The sequence below is a fragment of the Physeter macrocephalus genome, chromosome 8 (genome assembly GCF_002837175.3).
Source record: "Physeter macrocephalus isolate SW-GA chromosome 8, ASM283717v5, whole genome shotgun sequence".
Classification (NCBI taxonomy): domain Eukaryota; kingdom Metazoa; phylum Chordata; class Mammalia; order Artiodactyla; family Physeteridae; genus Physeter; species Physeter macrocephalus.
Genome location: NC_041221.1, coordinates 79928979 through 79948477, shown reverse-complemented (window position 1 = coordinate 79948477; position 19499 = coordinate 79928979). Strand labels below are relative to the sequence as shown.

The window sequence follows — 19499 nt, the reverse complement described above, 5'->3', positions numbered from 1 at the left end:
CACTAAAAGGAATCAGGGTTCCTTGGAGAAATGGCTGATTCCAGGGTTAGGGAAGGAAAAGTACAAGATGAATCTAGAATATCTTGTTGTATCAAAAAGTAAGGGAGTACTCAAAGATTAAAGAGGACATGCCAAAAGGATACAAGAGCCAGACTGAAGGGGCTCCCACTGGCCAAATCAGAGGAAAGTTGAGCACTGAAATAAAGTATTATAGCATACTGATTAAAATAATAATCTATGAGTTCAGAGTGATACAAATAAATAAACAAATGGGGAAGAATGCAAATTTCTTCCTTACAGTAGAAAGACAACTGATAAATTATAGAAAGAATGATAGAATTAGAAAATCACCATTTGGCAATCATCCTAATATTGATTAAAGGAAGAAGCATTAGTTTTAGCAAGTGCTAAAACCAATAAGCAAAAGTTTTAGGAATAACAGAATACATACATATTCTCAGAATATCTCCCCATAAAATAATGATTAATTACAAGGGGAAAATAGTAACTTTACAGGGAGAAATAGTGGCCTTAACAAAGTTATCAAATACTAAAGCAAATCAACATGTGCCTCTTAATATGAAGCATTGAGAAGACAACATCATTTTTGCAGTATTTCTGCTCAAACCCATAATCTGAATCTAATCATTAGGAAACAACAGACTAACTCCATTTCAGAGATTTTACAATAACTAGCCAGTACTGCACATCATGGGTGTTCAATACATAGATTAAAAATAGAATTAATTAGCTTTTTAATTAGCTGATGTGCACATTTCCAGAGGACTATTTGCATAAGCTTTTATTTGAAAATTCAGGACATGGGAAGGCTCAGTGAAAGTTTAGTAGTTTCTGGAGCAGTTGGTCAAATGAGGAATTGTTCCTGCAGATTAGCAGCCATTGTTCCGGCAATTTGATTTCTATCAGGAAGCCTAGAGAGTAACAGTTACGGAGAGAGGGGCGTGCAAGTGCCACCGTGGAAAATTCTCAGCCCTATAAGATCTCCTACAGGGTCTTTAAATGCAATTTTCAACCCTTAACCTAATGAGAGTCAAACAGCGCTTCAAAATTTTTATTTTTACTTTAATGCTAAATTAAAATTTTTTTTCCTGTTAAATTCATTGATTCCACTAGTGGTGAAAAGTGGATGTAACATAAACTAATCTACTTCATACAAAGAAAAAGTAAATTCTATGTATGTAAGAGGGAAACATTCCACATATTAAAGAATAATTTTCAAAAAAAGATAAAATCGTGACCCTAATACATATATAAAAATGAACACGGTAAAGATTTTATTTAACATTAATGAGAAAACGGGTAAGGTGTTAACACCAGTTCAAAGGACAATCCAAGGACCAGATCAGGAATATTAAATAAATGTGTAAGTGGAGGCAAAACTTTTTTCCGGCGGTGGTGAGGATGCCACTCCACTGGATAGAATTCATTTGCATTTGTATAAACAAGAATTAGTTTCCATCGCTACCGGTTATCTACAGCCTATAAAGTTGTAAAACGATTCCCATGGAATCAGATGCAGATAACTTGAAAGGATGCTGTGCAAAATTTCTTTCCCTACACCTGTTAACAATTATTGTGTCTCTCCAGACACAGAGTAGGCAGTCTTGATGACAATGGGAATATACTGGTCATAAGGCTAACTTCAATTCAATGAGCATGTGGCTAAGGGAATTTTTCCTTCCATTCACAGGTTATTTCAGGCAAATTAGATACTATACTTCTTTGGTTCACTCCTTGATTCTGGGGGAGCCAGCTCTTAAAGGGCTCATGAACCGGACAAACTAATAAGCTACTCAATGGCCACACAGCACGCCAATCAAGAGCCAGGGCAGCCTAAGTAAAACTGCACCTTCAAAAGGGCACCGTGCAGTCGGAGTGTGTATTTGACCCCTTTTTGCTAGTGGGGAGGAAATGGTTTCACAGGCGTACGCTATTCTTAAGTGAATCGGAAACATCACCCAGACCTCTGCCTCTTCATCGTCCGCCCACCTGCACGAGGCTGGGTTCTTTTGCTAGAAATAATTCTGCTAGAAATGATTCTTTCACGACCTTTAAAACCTCGTAGCTCAAGATCTGGAGTCGGAACTGGGTTTGGGTTAGGCTCAACCAACTACAAGCTTGTTTATTCTGGAAAAGAAAAGAAAAAAGGCAATAATTGTGATTTCTAGCTGCCAGGGTTGCTCCGAGATTTAAAGAGATGAGGGCTGTGAAATATGCTTTGTAAGATGTGAAGAGTTAGTACAAAGAACAAATCTGCTCCTCTTTTACGATGCCACGAGGCAAAGCTCTTCAGTGGAAAGGTAAGAGATCTTAGCTCCTATCAAGCATCAACGGAGTTTCCACGGAGCACGGCAGCAAGGGCTGCCCGAGTTCTTCTCCGCTGGCTCCTCCCCCACCACACCGGCCCCGGCCCGGGTCAGAGGCAGCGGAGGCTCCGGCGCCGGGCCTCTCCTGCCCGCGGCTTGCTGGGGGTGAAATCCCGTGCCGGGGCGGGGCAGGGCCCGGCCGCCCAGTTCCTGATTCTATAAGCGGGGCCCGGGGCCCGGGGGCGCCACAGGAGCGGGCACCGCGGGCGGCGCAGGATGGGCCCGCGCAGAGCGGCGAGCCTGCCCCGAGGCGCTGGGCCGCGGAGGCCGCTCCTCCCCTCCGTCCTTCCGCTGCTGCTGCTGCTGCTGCTGCCGCCGCCGCCGGGCTCAGGCGCCGGGGCCGGCCGGCCGCCCCACCTCGTCTTCGTGCTGGCGGACGACCTGGGCTGGAACGACGTGGGCTTCCACGGCTCGGAAATCCGCACGCCGCACCTAGACGCGCTGGCGGCCGCCGGGGTGCTGCTAGACAACTACTACACGCAGCCGCTCTGCACGCCGTCGCGGAGCCAGCTGCTCACCGGCCGCTACCAGGTACGCAGCGCCCCCGGCGGCCCGGCCGGCCCGCGAGCCTCTTAGAAGTGCGCCCCGAGCCCTGGGCGGGTGCCGGCCAACCGGGATCGGTTCCCCGAACCGGGTCCCAAAGAGGCGGCCTCTGGCCCTAGCAGGGCTGTCCTTGCTTCTCTCAGGCCCGCAGCCCGTGGCGGCCTCTGCGCATGCCCGGCTCCAGGGCGCCGCTCTTGCCCCGGCGCCCCACCTCTCCGGGTGGTGTTGCTGTCTTCCGTTTTCAAAAGGTCGGGGTGAAGGGGTTTCTAGGCAATGCCAGATGCGGGTCACTGCGAGTCAGTAGGCCGAAGGTCCGAATGGACTTTGCCGAGCGGTCTTGAACTGGGAGGATGGAGAGCGAGCAGGCGGGGCACCCAGGAGTGAAGCAGAGAGAGATGGGGAGCCAGGAAAGCTGGGTGGGGAGGAGCGTTAAAACGAAGGAGAGCCCGCAGTGGGTGCGCTTTTGGTTTCTGTAAACCCAGCGGTCATAGGTTAGGACTGCCCGACCAAAGATTTATTTTTCCAACTTCTCAGCAGCCCTGGAATGAAAACCAAGTTGATTTTTCTTGGGCTGCTGACTTTCCCTTCAGACGTAACCTGTATTGAACGCCTCTGAGCATCTTCATTATCTCTTTTAAAACTTCTCTGTAGTTAACAGAGTAAAGTATATTTGTAGAGAGCACGCATATATTAGGTAACGAAGAATATCAAGAACATTTGCATAGTGCTTTACTGTTTTTAAAGTTAATTCTTGAAACAACCTGTGAGGTAGCTGTTCTTTTTAATCCCCTTTTACACATTAGGCAGTAAACCTGTAGAGGTGCAATGACATGTTAAGAATTATTAACTGAAAAAAGTGCACAATGTAAGAGTTGTGAATTAAATTTTATTTGGAGCAAAATGAGGGCTATAGCCTGGGAGATAGCATTTCAGATAGCTCTGAGAAATTGCTCCAAAGAGGTAGGAGGGAAGGTCAGGTTACGTATGATTTTAGTGAAGGGGGTGCGTGCAGTCAAGTACACGTTTTGGCGGAGGCTTGCTGCTAGTCACGAGGAGCAGGTGTCACTGTTAATGATTTTAGTGCTTTTCTAGATATGAGGAGATGCAAGAATTGGGCTCAAAATGTTCTCCTGAAAATATCTAACTATCTGAAGGCCTCTTCTGCCAGTTTCTCCCAGAGCACAGAGTGCCTCATTCCTGATCTCCACCCTGAACTCCTTCCAGGGTGTGCTGAAGGTCAGCGGCTGCAGTGGCCAGTGACTTAGTCCTTGTAGAGACAGATGGCAAGTTCCAGTTTTTAGCTGGCAGTATCACACAGCTAGAAAGTAGTAAAACTGGGTTTTGTGCCTTTCCTGCATCCACTAGTCACCTCAGGCCTCTAAAATTGGACTCTTTTTTTTTTCTTAATCTGAATAAGATTGACATTTTGTGATTATGACCATGTTAAATATACAATAAACAGGTAGTGTTTGTATGCACTGTTTATTCAACAGCCATACTTTGGGCCCTTACTGTGAAAGTCACAGGGATGTGCCTGAACCTTGCCCTCCCAAATCTGTGTTCATGTAGCCTTTCAGATCAACCCTAGCCTCATGTTGTCCTGAGACCAAGGGAAGGGAGGGTTCACTTGCAATAAAGATTTGCACAGTGGTCTGAAGACTTTTAGAAACAGAAATGATAGAGTTTTACTACGGACTGAAAAGTAAGTCAAGGTTTGCAGTGGAGGTAAAGGATGGTTCCCTTCACCATCAGCCCTAAGTACTTTCCACAATTCTAACTGGCTGCTACTTGGAATCAGGAATCTCTGCTCTGATACAAATGTCACACTGGACACTTTGTAGGAGTAAAAGAGCATCTGAATAAAGAAGGGAAAGGAGGGAAGACAGGGTCTTGCCCGAATGGTTCTGCATTTGATCTGAAGTAAGAGAACTGAACTCAAATTGCAGAAGAATGGGAGGGCCATTCATTTCTCCAACTTCCTCCCTTCCAACAGTCTTGAGCAGGAAAGCAAATACCACACTTAAAAAACTTGTTCAGACTGCTTTTGCCTCCGAACATCCTCCCTGATCAGTCACCAACATTCCATCTTGGGAAGAAACAAAACAAAACAAAAAAACGAGTATTTAGAGTACTCTGAGGTTAAGAAGTGAAGGAAAGGTGGAGGCTGCTTATCCCAAAGCGTTTAGAGGCCAATCAGTGTAGCAAGCTAGCCTCCCCAAACATTTTCCTTGGCTTTTCTCCCCTGTTTTATTCTGTTTGAGTTCAAGAGATGCAATTAGAAATTATCTTTGGTTAGCAATCATCCTCTTTTAAAAGAGTCAGTATTTCTGGGAGAGCCAAGGAGCCTCACTGGCCTCAGATACTATATTCTGGTACCATTCTAAGCATTTTACATGTATTAGTTAATTTAACACTTACAGCAACCCGATGAAGTAGGTACTACTATTATCATCCCTATTTGATAACAAAGAAACTGAGGAAGGGGTTAAGAAACTTGCCCAGGGTCACAGGGCTGGTAAGTTGTGGATCAGGATTTGAACCAGGCAGTAGCTCTGTAAACACTACACTACATTGCCTACTCAGAATTATTAAAAACATCATCGCAAGAGCTGCTTCAGATTTACTAACTAATCTCTCTTATTTTTTTGACATATAGGTCATTCCTAAACATCTCGATGGAAAAAATTAACCCATTAGATTTCAAGTTAGGAATTCCTTATGTTAAATGTAAAGTGAAAATGGGGAGAGAGGTTTCATTTCAAAATGAGTCATGTGTTGTGCATAATTTTAGACAATAAAATGAGGAAATTTGTTGACTATTTCAAAATTAGGTACTTGAAAGAACTGCTTAATAGTCATATCTGTGAACCTAACAATCATGCTTTAATAGAGGTGCCACCTTCCTTAATCATCTAACTTTAGATTAGAAAAGCGCTAAGTGATAAACAAGTTTTGACTGATTGAACTTTGTAGTCCCAATAAATGCTGAATTTTAGGTTTTTAGCTTATAAGAGTATTTAGTGAAGAGGACCAGTTAAGAGTTGTGAGATGTGGGTTTCAGTCTTTGCCATGTCAGCCTTCAGACTCTGACCTCGAAGGACATCATTTTCCACGTCTGTAAAGTACAGGAGTTGGGCTGAACTCTAAGGCTCTTTCTAGCTGTAAATTTTTTTGACTCTATGGCTCCTGTGTCCACTAGAGCAAGCTTCTAACTTGGCAAAAGCACATCATCTACCCACTATCTCCATCTACTGGTAGAAAGAGAGATTAATCTTGCCCAACACTGCCTTACAAGTTGCGGGAGCTGCTTGCTGCGCGGCTAGGAACTTGTTTAAAAAGGAACGTGAATTCAACCTTTTATATTGAGACATTTAATTGTTCTGAATCCTCACATTTGAACCTTTTAAAACTTGCATACTTTGGTGAAAATTTCATAGAGTTTAGATGGAGGGGAGAGAGAGATTGATCAGCAGATGAGCTAAGTAGTTACTGGTAATCCAGGAACTAAAATTCAGGTCTCTATATACTTAAGTTAGTTTTCTTCCCACAGCCTTCCCACAGACTCATTCATTCACTATTTTAAATATCTTTTATAAAATCTATATTTTATTTACATTTTGAATAGGAAATCCATTCACATGGTTTAAAAACTCAAAAGTTTCAAAATCTCTCCCTATACACAGGTGTGCACACACACACACACACACACACACACACACACACATTCTGTTCCTTAGGCATCCAGTTACCTATCTTTGGAGGCAAACAACACTATGTAAAATGTATATATCCTTCCAAAAGTATTTTATGCATATACAAGCAAATATATATGTAGATATTCCTCCCTCTCCTTTGATTTGAATGGTAGCATACTCATTTTGGGGGGGAGGGGTTCTTTTTTATTTCAATTTCATTGATATGTAATTGACATACAGCACTGTGTAAGTTTAAGGGGTACAGCGTAATGACTTGATGAACATGCACCATGAAATGATTACCACAATAAGTTTAGTGAACATCCATTATCTCATAAAAAAGAAAAGAAAAAAGTTTTCCTGTGATCAGAACACTTAGGGTTCATGCTTTTAACAACTCTCATATATAACATGCAGCAGTGTTAATTGTATTTATCATGTTGTACATTACTTCCTTAGTATTTATTTATCTTATAACTGGAAGTTTGTACCTTCTGACTAACTTCATCCAATCTATCCTCCCCCGCCCCCACCTCTGCTAACCACAAGTCTGATCTCTATTTCTGTGTATGTTTGTTTGTTGGAGTATAACTGACCTATAACACTGTTAGTTCCTAGTATACAGCATAGTGATTCCCTATTTCTATAAATTCCAAAATGATCAGAATGGTAGCATACTCTTCACAATGTTTTGTACCTCATTTTTGTTTAACTTAACATTTGAAATAATTTCATATTGTTACATAAAGAGCATCCTCATTATTTTTTATGACTGTATAATATTTTGTTAGATGGATATATCATAATTTTTTTTAAATTTAATTTAATTTTATTTTTTGGTACGTGGACCTCTCAGTGTTGTGGCCTCTCCCATTGCAGAGCACAGGCTCCGGACGCACAGGCTCAGCGGCCATGGCTCACGGGCCCAGCCACTCCGCGGCATGTGGGATCTTCCCAGACCTGGGCACAAACCCGTGTCCCCTGCATCGGCAGGCGGACCCTCAACCACTGCACCACCAGGGAAGCCCCATAATTTATTTAACTAGTCACATAATGATGGACATGCAGGCTGTTTCCAACCTTTTGATATATCAGAGAATGCTGAAGTCAATACCTTGTACCTAGGTCATTTTGCACATGTTTGAATATATATCTGTAGGGTAAATTCTTAGAAAAGGAATTTTCTGGGTTTAAGTGTAGAGGCATTTGTAATTTTGATAAATATTGCAAAATTGTACTTCAGTAGGTTGTAGCAATCTACATTCTTACCAGCAATATATGATATGCTTATTTCCCTATATATGTATTTTTAAGTTATATTTCACATGCCATAAGATTAATCATTTTAAATATATAAGTCATTGGTTTTTCATATATCCACAAGGTAGTGCAACCATCACCACTGTCTAGTTTCAGAACATTTCCATCACCCCAGATGAAACCCATTAGCAGTTCCTCTCCATTCTCCTCTTGCCCTAGTTCCTGGCAGCCACTGATCTACTTTCTATCTCTATGGATTTGCCTGTTCTGGACATTTTATATAAAATGGACTCATATAATAGATGTCCTTTCATCCATGTTGTAATATGTATTATTCCTTTTCATGGCTGAATAATATCCCATTGTGTGAATATACCAACATTTTATTTATCCGTTCATCAGTTGATGGACATTGGATTGTTCCACTTTTTGTCTATTATGAATAATGCCACTGTGAACATCCATGTAGAAGTTTTGTATGAACATATATATTTTTTTCTGTTTTCTAGGGTATATACTTAGGAGTAGAATGCTAGATCATATGGCAACTCTATGTTTAACTTCTTGAGGGACTGCCAAACTGTTTCCATAGCAGCTGTGCCATTTTACATTCCCACCAACAATGTATGTGGGTTCTAATTTCCCTACCTCCTTGCCAACACTTTGTATATTCTGTATACTAAATCCTTTTCAGATATATGATTTGTGAGTATTTTTACCCTTATGTTTATACTATGCCAGTACTACATTGTCTCTGTTAGGACAGAGTTAGGACAGTTGTGTAAGAGTACAAACTTGCAACACATAGCAAATAAGACTTAGAGATCTAATGCACAGCTTAGTGAATACAGACAATAATATTGTATTATAACCATTGAACTTGCTAGGAAACTGGAACTTAATGATTCCAACCTGTAAAAGAAAGTATAATTATATAATATGATAGAAGTGCTAATTATCACTACAATGGCAATCCTATCATAATGTATAAATGTATCAAATTAACATGTGGTACACCTTAAATTTATACAATGTTTTACGTCAAATATATTTCAATAAAAAACACACACATCCTAAGCCAGGGATTGTGAGTTCGTGTCACACCTGGGGTACCAAAGAAATAAAAAATAAAAAACACATATAATAAAGATGTTTATAAGAGTGGGAGAATAAATAAAAATCCTTCAGTTTTTCTAATAGAATTTGTATACCCCTTTTAGTTCAAACAAAACACTTGAAAATACTGAATTTCCTTATTCTTACAAATTGACTTTATTCAGCACAAAATGTTCATTACACCTCTGCACTCCTAGTTCACATTTTAAGCGTGGTTGTCTGTTCTCAGGTCCGGCTTCTCCATGAGATTGCCTCACTTGTCTCTGACCTGGAGAAGCACCTGGTGTTGAGCAAGTACATGAATGAATGTGCTAAGTGCTTTAACACCTGTGCGTTTCCTGAAAGAGCTCACTGTCTTAACTGCTTAGGGTTGACAGGTCATTTCTAGCGCCCTGGCTTCCTTTTTAAGAAATTAAAAAGGTGAAAGGGTAACAAAACTGGTAGGCCTTAGTAGAAGCACTTCCTTCTGGGAAAAAAAAAGAGTAAAGTAACTTTGGTCCTTACCTGGGAACATTCTTACCGTGGGACCTGAGGGGGCCACTCCACCAGAACTCTGAAACCTTGGCAGAGGATAGAAGCAATGAAAGATGACGCCAAGGTTTCATTCTTAAGGGACCCACGCCACATTTCTCTTAATCACGTTGATAAACGGACAAGACACTTTCACGCCTTTTCACTCACACCTGAAGCAGAACCTTGAACAGGAAATCTAGGAAGGAGGCTGTGCGGGAGCATTGTGGGTAATTTTTGACTTTTGCTTCAAGTTTGCTTGAAGAATGTGAGCAAGGAAAACCCACGGCTGCAGGCAGAACAGGGCATTGCATACTGTGGCGTGAAAGAGGAAGCAGTTCTCCCTGGGGTTGCCCTCACCTGCCTGCTGCTTTTTCTCATTGCCTTCAGTATCCTGCCTGCCCATTCTTTATCAGCCCTCCAAGTGCTTGCCTCTCAGTGTCTCTTGTCCCTGGTTACCTCTCCCTGGACTCTAAGATTAGAAGTGGGGCAAGGAGGAGTCAAGAGTTGGAAGAAAGGGGCGAGTCTTGGGGAAAGATGTAGTCATTAGGAGTATTCATACGACTTCCTGGCAAAGGCATCCAGGGAGTGAGTGATAAGAGGAGCATGTAGTTCAGAGGCCATAGGTGCCTCCAAAGGTAAAGAACTTGCTAGTCTTTATTCCTGTGCTCATTTAAGAGGAGAAGTAAAGGATGCATCAGCTCCATACTGATAAGCAAGATGGCCACCTGCTAAAACACATCAGGGTTTTAACGCAGAGAGCCCTGGGGATGACTTGCTCTGATGGGTCTTCTGTGTTGCTGAAGCCAGGTGTCCTTCCTAAGCCTAGCCAGAGCCCAGGAGCATTTTCCCAAAACGGAAGGGGCAGCTGGAGGCCTTAGTCTTAGTCTTTAGTGCCTTTAGTGTTGAAGATACTAAAAAAAAAAAAAAAAAAAAAAAAAGACTGATTTTTACCTTTTTACTTCCCAAGTAACTGGAAAAGAGGAAATAAGGAAATAAGTTTGGGGTTGAGTGGAATATGACCCATTGACTTATGGGATTTTTTGGTTGATTGACATTTGAGGTTTGTTATTCCAGGAATCACTTTGAGCATAAGCTGTTACTGTCTGGTAACTGTTTTTGTTCCCTTAAGCATATCACTTTTCTAAAAAGTCTTTTTCCTCCATATTTTCCTTCCTTTTCATTTTGGGCTTTTGGTTGGATTTATAATTTAAACAGAGGAAGGCACTAAAGCAGTTTTTGCCTTATTTATTCCTTTTACAAACAGCATCCCTTTGTGGTTTAGTCACATTTATACTCTTTGCTAATCAAAACCAAAATAAATAGACCTTTAAAACTGTTAGTGATACCAGCCAGTTCTGCAGCCTGAGTTCTGAAGGACCAGGCCAGATGGCAAAGCCAGGCCCCTAACACACATAATGTGTGTTCTGTAGCTCTTGGCTTCAGCAGCATGGGCAGCTGACGGCTTTTTAGAAGGCTTAGGGGGAAGGGAGCAGATTCTCCACTACCCATTTGTTCTTTGGGGCATCTCCAGGAATAAACCCTAAGGTGGCCTGAGTGGTACTTGACCATGGTTAAAACCTGAAGTGTTCTGGCCCAGGTCCAGGCTGGCAGTTCCGAACTCCTGGCCAGCCACCAGCATGTTCTGTGATTGTGTTCTGGTCGTGAAGCTTCCCTCTAGGCTCTCTGGTGTATAAAGTGGAATAGTAGAGCTGCCTGTTTTTCTGGTTTTTCAAGTATTGGAGGAGGAGGTATTGCACAAATACACGGTTGCAATGAGTTCATCTTGCACGGGTCAGACTGACAGGATAGAATCTTCCTCTGTTCACCTGGATGTTATCTCAACACTATTGAGGTTTGGAGAGAAATAGCATCCATTGCCACGTATGTAGCAGTGGGTCACCTGGCCCCTGGGAGGGTTTATTGTAAGTGTAGCTGAAATAAAGGTTCTGATGTGGGAGCCATCCTCCTCCTCCCCCTTCCAGGAGAGTGGTTTTTTCTTTTATGCTCATGAGACCACTCTGATAGTATATTCCAGGGCTACAGGGGACAGAATAACTTACAGGATCAAATAAATCTTTACATGCAACAAACCATGTAAACAAGGATTTCTCATCAGTTATCTCATAGAAAGAACTCAGAGACAAGCCAGGTCCTTTACTGAATTTGTAGACCCTTTGCCTTTGTGGAGGGAATCCTTGACAGTCAAGTAAAATCTTAGGAGAAGCTGTTTTTCAAAGATTTGGTTTAGTGAGGAAGAGATAGCTACATGTGGAAGAAAGAGAGTAGCCCCTTTGGACTTTCATATATTATCTATAGGACCTCTCCATTCAACACCTACTCTCCAAATACTGAAGGTGGGTGTTAAAATGAAATTGTTTCAGATGCTGTTGGGTTGCCAAAGTGACGCTTATTTTTTCTTTGGATTCTTCTTGGTGCTTTGTTATCATCCTTTCCCATGAAGCATGGTGTGGCCCTCCAGTTCTGTGCTAAACTCAAGTGCTGGGTTGGAACCAGCTCTGCATTCGCCTGTTTACTGCTTCTCTACACACTACAGTTTCCTTATTTCAAACAGTGTTTGAACAGACCAAAAATATGTTTTTGGCCATCATCCAGACTTTGGCTTCCCCTCCCCCAGTAATGCCATAAAAATGTTCTGTCGAATAAATTCTCAGGAACTGAAAAGAATGTTCCCTACTCTGTATGATTGCAGGTAAGAGAGGGAGGCTTCAGCTGACTACCTGGTGTCGTGCCCATGTGGCCTCAGAAAAGTGAATCACACAGCATCCCTTGGCAGTGCTTTAGAGTGATCGGAGATCATTCTCTGCATGTGATGGATGAGCTTTCCATTTAAAGAAATTTGCACATAACGTTTATTTCCACTGGGTCTTTTGAACTCCATAAAATAGTATCCTTCTTTATCCTCTGCTGTTGCCAATTAGTATATATTATGAAGTTTTTGAACCCAGGATTAATTTTCTGTTGAGGAAACTTCTAGCGTTAACCGTGGACAGAATCCTTCTATTATCTGAGGGATGTGGGTGTGTGTGCGTGTGTATGTTTAGAGAGCAATGTTTCCCTTTCCCACCCTGGGTATTGTAACATCCTTATTATTCAGGATCCCAGCTGGAAAAAGATGGCACATTCAAATTAGGATAATTTAGGGAGGGTTTATTTGCAAAGGGACTATTTGAAAAGGTATGAATGTGGGGGGGGGGGAGACACAAGGCATAGTGTATAACCCACTGGAGCTGTTACCACCCCTAGAACAGGGGGAAGAAAGGAAAGAGGAGTGACCAGAACCTAGAAACAGAGTCCTGTAAAGAAGGCCACCTTTGGGATGGCCTGCAGGATACAGACAATCTGGCAGCTCAGGGCCACTCACCTCTTCCCTCCTTCCAATCCCAGTCTGGGCTCCCCGTTGGCTGAACCCAGTCAGAACCAGAAGGTGCAGGAGCCCTTTGATTTGGCCCCCGTAGGTCAACTTCCCAGGCTGGAGACAGGACAGAAGGCAGATTGGGGATTTGGAGGGCAAATGAAGGGCATCTGGCATATATCCCAATGAAGGTGTCCAATTATTTCTAGGCAAGGTATAAAAATCTAAATAGAAAAATTAAACTTATTTTTAAACAGCTTTATTGAGGTATAATTGACATGCAATAAACTACACGTATTTCAAGTATACAATTTGATGTTTTGATATGTATATGCCTGTGAAGCCGTTACCATATAATCAAGATAGCGAACATATTATCACCTTCAAAATAAACCCACTTTAATTTAACATTTAAGATATTCCACATTGTTCTTTTAGGAGGGCATGGAAAGGTATCATGAAATCAAGCAACAGCAGGGACAATTCCAAAGGTATTGGCTCTGGACAGACACACAAAAAAATGAAATTCAAGACAATGTCAAAGCTTATGAGAAAACTATTTAATAGTAAGTAGCTTATAATAAATTAAAAATAAAAGATGATGAGTTTGAAGGGTTTTTGTTTTGTTTTTGTGTTTACTTTGTATCTGTTTATTGCCATGAATTTAAAACAAAACGAGGCAAAAATCTGTCTGGTTTGAGTAGTCAATATTTGAATCTGAGAAAATCAGTGATAAATCAGTATTTAATAGCACCAGCAGAACTATAGATTAGAACCAGCATACATGTCATTTGATGTTCATATGCACCACATCCCACTCCAGGGGGCAGGCCCAGGCTTAGGTGCATGTTCTGTATAATGCCACCCCATCTCCTCAAGAAAGTGTATTGAGATGTAGGTGAGAGGGCGTGATGTGTTATTGATGACAATGCTTACAGTATTACCATGACAGTTGCTGAGTGAGTGTTTCGTGTATGGTTAGTGAAAGAGCTGGGATGGGATTTAATTCTCTGAACTTCGGGCTATTATGCTTTAAATTATAAAAGCAAGTAAATCATTTGCAAACACATTTTTTTTTTTACCATTTATTAATAATTGCTTGCTGCCCACCTACCAGCTGATGGAGGCACCAGAGAGTCATGGCTGGGTTGAGAACTGGCACTGTCAACCTTTGGTGTCCCCAGAGTCCCATTTATTCTAGGGAAATCAGGAGTGCCCAGTGAGTGCTAGGGAAAGCTGGTGTCGGTGAAGAATTAAATGTGAGACCCCACCCCGCTTCCTAGAGAAGAGCATCTCCCTGTCTAAGCAAGGACAAGGGACTGGGGCGGGGGGAGAGGGGTAACATTGTAGGGAAGGGAGTGTCTGGGTAGGCAATGAGGGAAGCCACCAAGGACCCCCCTTGTGTACCAGCAGTGGGTGTAGTATCATCCCTCAGCACAGGAGCTGTGACAAGGGCCACACTGGTTTCCATGTGGCCTTCAAACTTACCTAGCAAATTCAGGGCCTTTGCATTCTTATTCCTTATGCCTAGATGGCCCTGCCTCAAATTTTTGCAAGGCTCCCTCTTACTCTCTTATTTTATTCAGATTTCTGCTCAAGTATCTCCTCCTCAAAGAAGCTTTCTTTTGCCATCCTCTCTAAAGAGTCACCTGTCACTATCTCCCTATTTTCCTCATAACAATGATCACTGTCAGACATAACATCCTTCTCAGACTTCTAGGTTTTAGGACCTCTGTACATGCTTAAAAATTGAAGGCCCCGTAGAGCTTACGTTTGTGTGGTTATACCTTTCAAAATTTACTATGTCAGAAATTAAAATAGAAATTTTAAAATATTTTTATTCATTGAAAAATAGCAATAATAATTCCATTACATATTAATGTAAATAACTTGGGGAAAATAACTGTATTTTCCAAAACAAGAGAATTACACGAGAAGAATGACATTGTTTTATATTTTTTTAATTTAATTTTTTTATACAGCAAGTTCTTATTAGTTATCTATTTTATACACATCAGTGTATACATGTCAATCCCAATCTCCCAATTCATCACACCCCCCACACCCTGCTTTCCCCCCTTGGTGTCCATATGTTTGTTCTCTACATCTGTGTCTCTATTTCTGCCTTGCAAACTGGTTCATCTGTACCATTTTTCTAGGTTCCACATATATGTGGCAATATACGATATTTGTTTTTCTCTTTCTGATGTACTTCACTCTTACTTCACAGTCTCTAGGTCCAACCACACCTCTATAAATGACCCAATTTCATTCCTTTTTATGGCTGAGTAATATTCCATTGTATATATGAACCACATCTTCTTTATCCATTCACCTGTCAGTGGGCATTTAGGTTGCTTCCATGTCCTGGCTATTGTAAATAGTGCTGCAATGAACATTGGGGTACATGTGTCTTTTTGAATTATGGTTTTCTCTGGGTATATGTCCAGTAGTGGGATTGTTGGGTCATATGGTAATTCTATTTTTAGTTGGTTTTTTCTTTTTTTTTTTGCGGCATGCGGGCCTCTCACTGTTGTAGCCTCTCCCGTTGCGGAGCACAGGCTCCGGACGCGCAGGCTCAGCCGCCATGGCTCACGGGCCCAGCTGCTCTGCGGCATGTGGGATCTTCCCGGACCAGGGCACAAACCTGTGTCCCCTGCATCGGCAGGCAGACTCTCAACCACTGCGCCACCAGGGAAGCCCTATTTTTAGTTTTTTAAGGACCCTCCATAATGTTCTCCACAGTGGCTGTATCAATTTACATTCCCAGCAACAGTGCAAGAGGGTTCCCTTTTCTCCACACCGTCCCCAGCATTTGTTGTTTGTGGATTTTCTGATGATGCCCATTCTAACCAGTATGAGGTGATATCTCATTGTAATTTTGATGTGCATTTCTCTAATAATTAGTGATGTTGAGCAACTTTTCATATGCCTCTTGGCCATCTGTATGTCTTCTTTGGAGAGATGTCTGTTTAGGTCTTCTGCCCATTTTTTGATTGGGTTGTTTATTTTTTTAATTGAGCTGCATGAGCTGTTTATATATTTTGGAGATTAATCCTTTGTCCATTGATTTGTTTGCAAATAATTTCTCCCATTTTGAGGGCTGTCTTTTCGTCTTGTTTACAGTTCCCTTTGCTGTGCAAAAGCTTTTAAGTTTCATTAGGTCCCATTTGTTTATTTTTATTTTTATTTCCATTACTCTAGGAGGTGGGTCAAAAAAGATCTTACTGTGATTTATGTCAAAGAGTGTTTTTCCTATGTTTTCCTCTAAGGGTTTTATAGTGTCCAGTCTTACATTTAGGTCTTCAATCCACTTTGAGTTTATTTTTGTGTATGGTGTTAGGGAGTGTTCTAATTTCATTCTTTTACATGTAGCTGTCCAGTTTTCCCAGCACCACTATTGAAGAGACTGTCTTCTCCATTGTATATCCTTGCCTCCTTTGTCATAGATTAGTTGACCATAGGTACGTGGGTTTATCTCTGGGCTTTCTATACTGTTCCATTGATCTATATTTCTGTTTTTGTGCCAGTACCATATTCTCTTGATTACTGTAGCTTTGTAATATAGTCTGAAGTCAGGGAGTTTGATTCCTCCAGGTCCGTGTTTTTCCCTCGAGATTGCTTTGTCTACTTGGGGTCTTTTGTGTCTCCATACAAATTTTAAGATTTTTTGTTCTAGTTCTGTAAAAAATGCCATTGGTAATTTGATAGGGATTGCAGTGAATCTGTAGATTGCTTTGGGTAGTGTAGTCATTTTCACAATATTGATTCTTCTGGGTAGTATAGTCATTTTCACACTATTGATTCTTCCAATCCAAGAACATGGTATTTCTCTTCATCTGTTTGTGTCATCTTTGATTTCTTTCATCAGTGTCTTATACTTTTCTGAGTACAGGTCTTTTACCTCCTTAGGTAGGTTTATTCCTAGGTATTTTATACTTTTTGTGGCAGTGGTGAATGGAATTGTTTCCTTAATTTGTCTTTCTGATCTTTTGTTGTTAGTGTATAGTAATGGAAGAGATTTCTGTGCATTAATTTTGTATCCTGCAACTTTACCAAATTCATTGATTAGCTCTTGTAATTTTCTCGTGGCATCTTTAGGATTCTCTATGTATAGTATCAAGTCATCTGGAAACAGTGACAGTTTTACCTCTTCTTTTCCAGTTTGTATTCCTTTTCTTTCCTTTTCTTCTCTGATTGCTGTGGCTAGGACTTCCAAAACTATGTTAAATAATAGTGGCGAGAGTGGACATCCTTGTCTTGTTCCTGATCTTCAAGGAAATGCTTTCAGTTTTTCACCATTGAGAATGTTTGCTATGGGTTTGTCGTATATGGCCTTTATTTTGTTGAGGTAGGTTCTCTCTATGCCCACTTTCTGGAGAGTTTTTATCATAAATAGGTGTTGAATTTTGTCAAAAGCTTTTTCTGCATCTATTGAGATGATCGTATGGTTTTTAGTCTTCAATTTGTTAATATGGTGTATCACACTGACTGATTTGCATGTATTGAAGAACCTTTGCATCCCTGGGATAAATCCCACTTGATCACGGTGTATGATCCTTTCAATGTGTTATTGGATTCTGTTTGCTAGTACTCTTGAGGATTTTTGTGTATATATTCATCAGTGATATTGATCTGTAATTTTCTCTTTTTGTAGTATCTTTGTCTGGTTTTGGAATCAGGGTGATGGTGGCCTCATAGAATGAGTTTGGGAGTGTTCCTTCCTCTTCAATTTTTTGGAAGACTTTGAGGAGGATGGGTGTTAGCTCTTCTCTAAATGTTTGATAGAATTCACCTGTGAAGCCATCTGGTCTTGGACTTTTGTTTGTTGGAAGATTTTTAATCACAGTTTCAATTTCATTACTTGCGATTGGTCTGTTCATGTTTTCTATTTCTTCCTGGTTCAGTCTCAGAAGGTTGTGTTTTTCTAAGAATTTGTCCGTTTCTTCCAGGTTGTCCATTTTGTTGGCATAGAGTTGCTTGTAGTAGTCTCTTAGGATGCTTTGTATTTCTGCGGTGTCTGTTGTAACATCTCCTTTTTAATTTCTAATTTTATTGATTTGAGTCCTCTCCCTGTTTTTCTTGTTGAGTCTGGCTAAAGGTTTACCAATTTTGTTTATCTTTTCAAAGAACCAGCTTTTAGTTTTATTGATCTTTACTGTTGTTTTCTTTGTTTCTATCTCATTTATTTCTGCTCTGATCTTTATGATTTCTTTCCTTCTGCTAACTTTGGGTTTTGTTTGGTCTTCTTTCTTTACTTCCTTTATCTGTAAGGTTGGATTGTTTATTGGAGATTTTTCTTGTTTATTGAGGTAGGATTGTATTGCTCGAGATTTCCCTCTTAGAACTGCTTTTGCTGCATCCCGTAAGTTTTGGATCATCGTGTTTTCATTGTCATTTGTCTCTAGGTATTTTTTTATTTCCTCAGCCATCTCTTGGTTATTTAGTAACGTATTGTTTAGCCTCCATGTGTTTGTGTTTTTTACGTTTTTTACCCTGTAATTGATTTCTAATCTTATAGCGTTGTGGTCAGAAAAGATGCTTGATATGATTTCAATTTTCTTAAATTTACCGAGGCTTGATTTGTGACCCAAGATGTGATCTATCCTGGAGAATGTTCCATGTGCACTTGAGAAGAAAGTGTAATCGGCTGTTTTTGGATAGAATGTCCTATAAATGTCAATTAATCTACCTGGTCTGTTGTGTCATTTAAAGCTTTTGTTTCCTTATTAATATTCTGTCTGGATGATCTGTCCATTGGTGTAAGTGAGGTGTTAAAGTCCCCGCACTATTATTGTGTTATTGTCGATTTCCTCTTTTTTTTTTTTTTTTTTTTTGCGGTACGCGGGCCTCTCATTTTATTGATCTTTACTGTTGTTTTCTTTGTTTCTATCTCATTTATTTCTGCTCTGATCTTTATGATTTCTTTCCTTCTGCTAACTTTGGGTTTTGTTTGGTCTTCTTTCTTTACTTCCTTTATCTGTAAGGTTGGATTGTTTATTGGAGATTTTTCTTGTTTATTGAGGTAGGATTGTATTGCTCGAGATTTCCCTCTTAGAACTGCTTTTGCTGCATCCCGTAAGTTTTGGATCATCGTGTTTTCATTGTCATTTGTCTCTAGGTATTTTTTTATTTCCTCAGCCATCTCTTGGTTATTTAGTAACGTATTGTTTAGCCTCCATGTGTTTGTGTTTTTTACGTTTTTTACCCTGTAATTGATTTCTAATCTTATAGCGTTGTGGTCAGAAAAGATGCTTGATATGATTTCAATTTTCTTAAATTTACCGAGGCTTGATTTGTGACCCAAGATGTGATCTATCCTGGAGAATGTTCCATGTGCACTTGAGAAGAAAGTGTAATCGGCTGTTTTTGGATAGAATGTCCTATAAATGTCAATTAATCTACCTGGTCTGTTGTGTCATTTAAAGCTTTTGTTTCCTTATTAATATTCTGTCTGGATGATCTGTCCATTGGTGTAAGTGAGGTGTTAAAGTCCCCGCACTATTATTGTGTTATTGTCGATTTCCTCTTTTTTTTTTTTTTTTTTTTTGGTATGCGGGCCTCTCACTGTTGTGGCCTCTCCCGTTGCGGAGCACAGGCTCTGGACGCGCA

The 19499-nt window shown here is 40.7% G+C and overlaps 1 protein-coding gene across 1 annotated transcript in view; it reads left to right on the top strand.

The window, feature by feature from the left end:
* Window positions 1-1288: 1288 nt before the first annotated feature.
* ARSB (arylsulfatase B) overlaps window positions 1289-19499 on the top strand; it is a 187243-nt gene continuing 169032 nt past the window's right edge. The window contains exon 1 of the mRNA XM_024117409.3: window positions 1289-2918. Coding sequence (XP_023973177.1) covers window positions 2604-2918 — 315 coding nt within the window. The 5' untranslated portion in view covers window positions 1289-2603. The remainder of the gene's footprint in view (window positions 2919-19499) is intronic.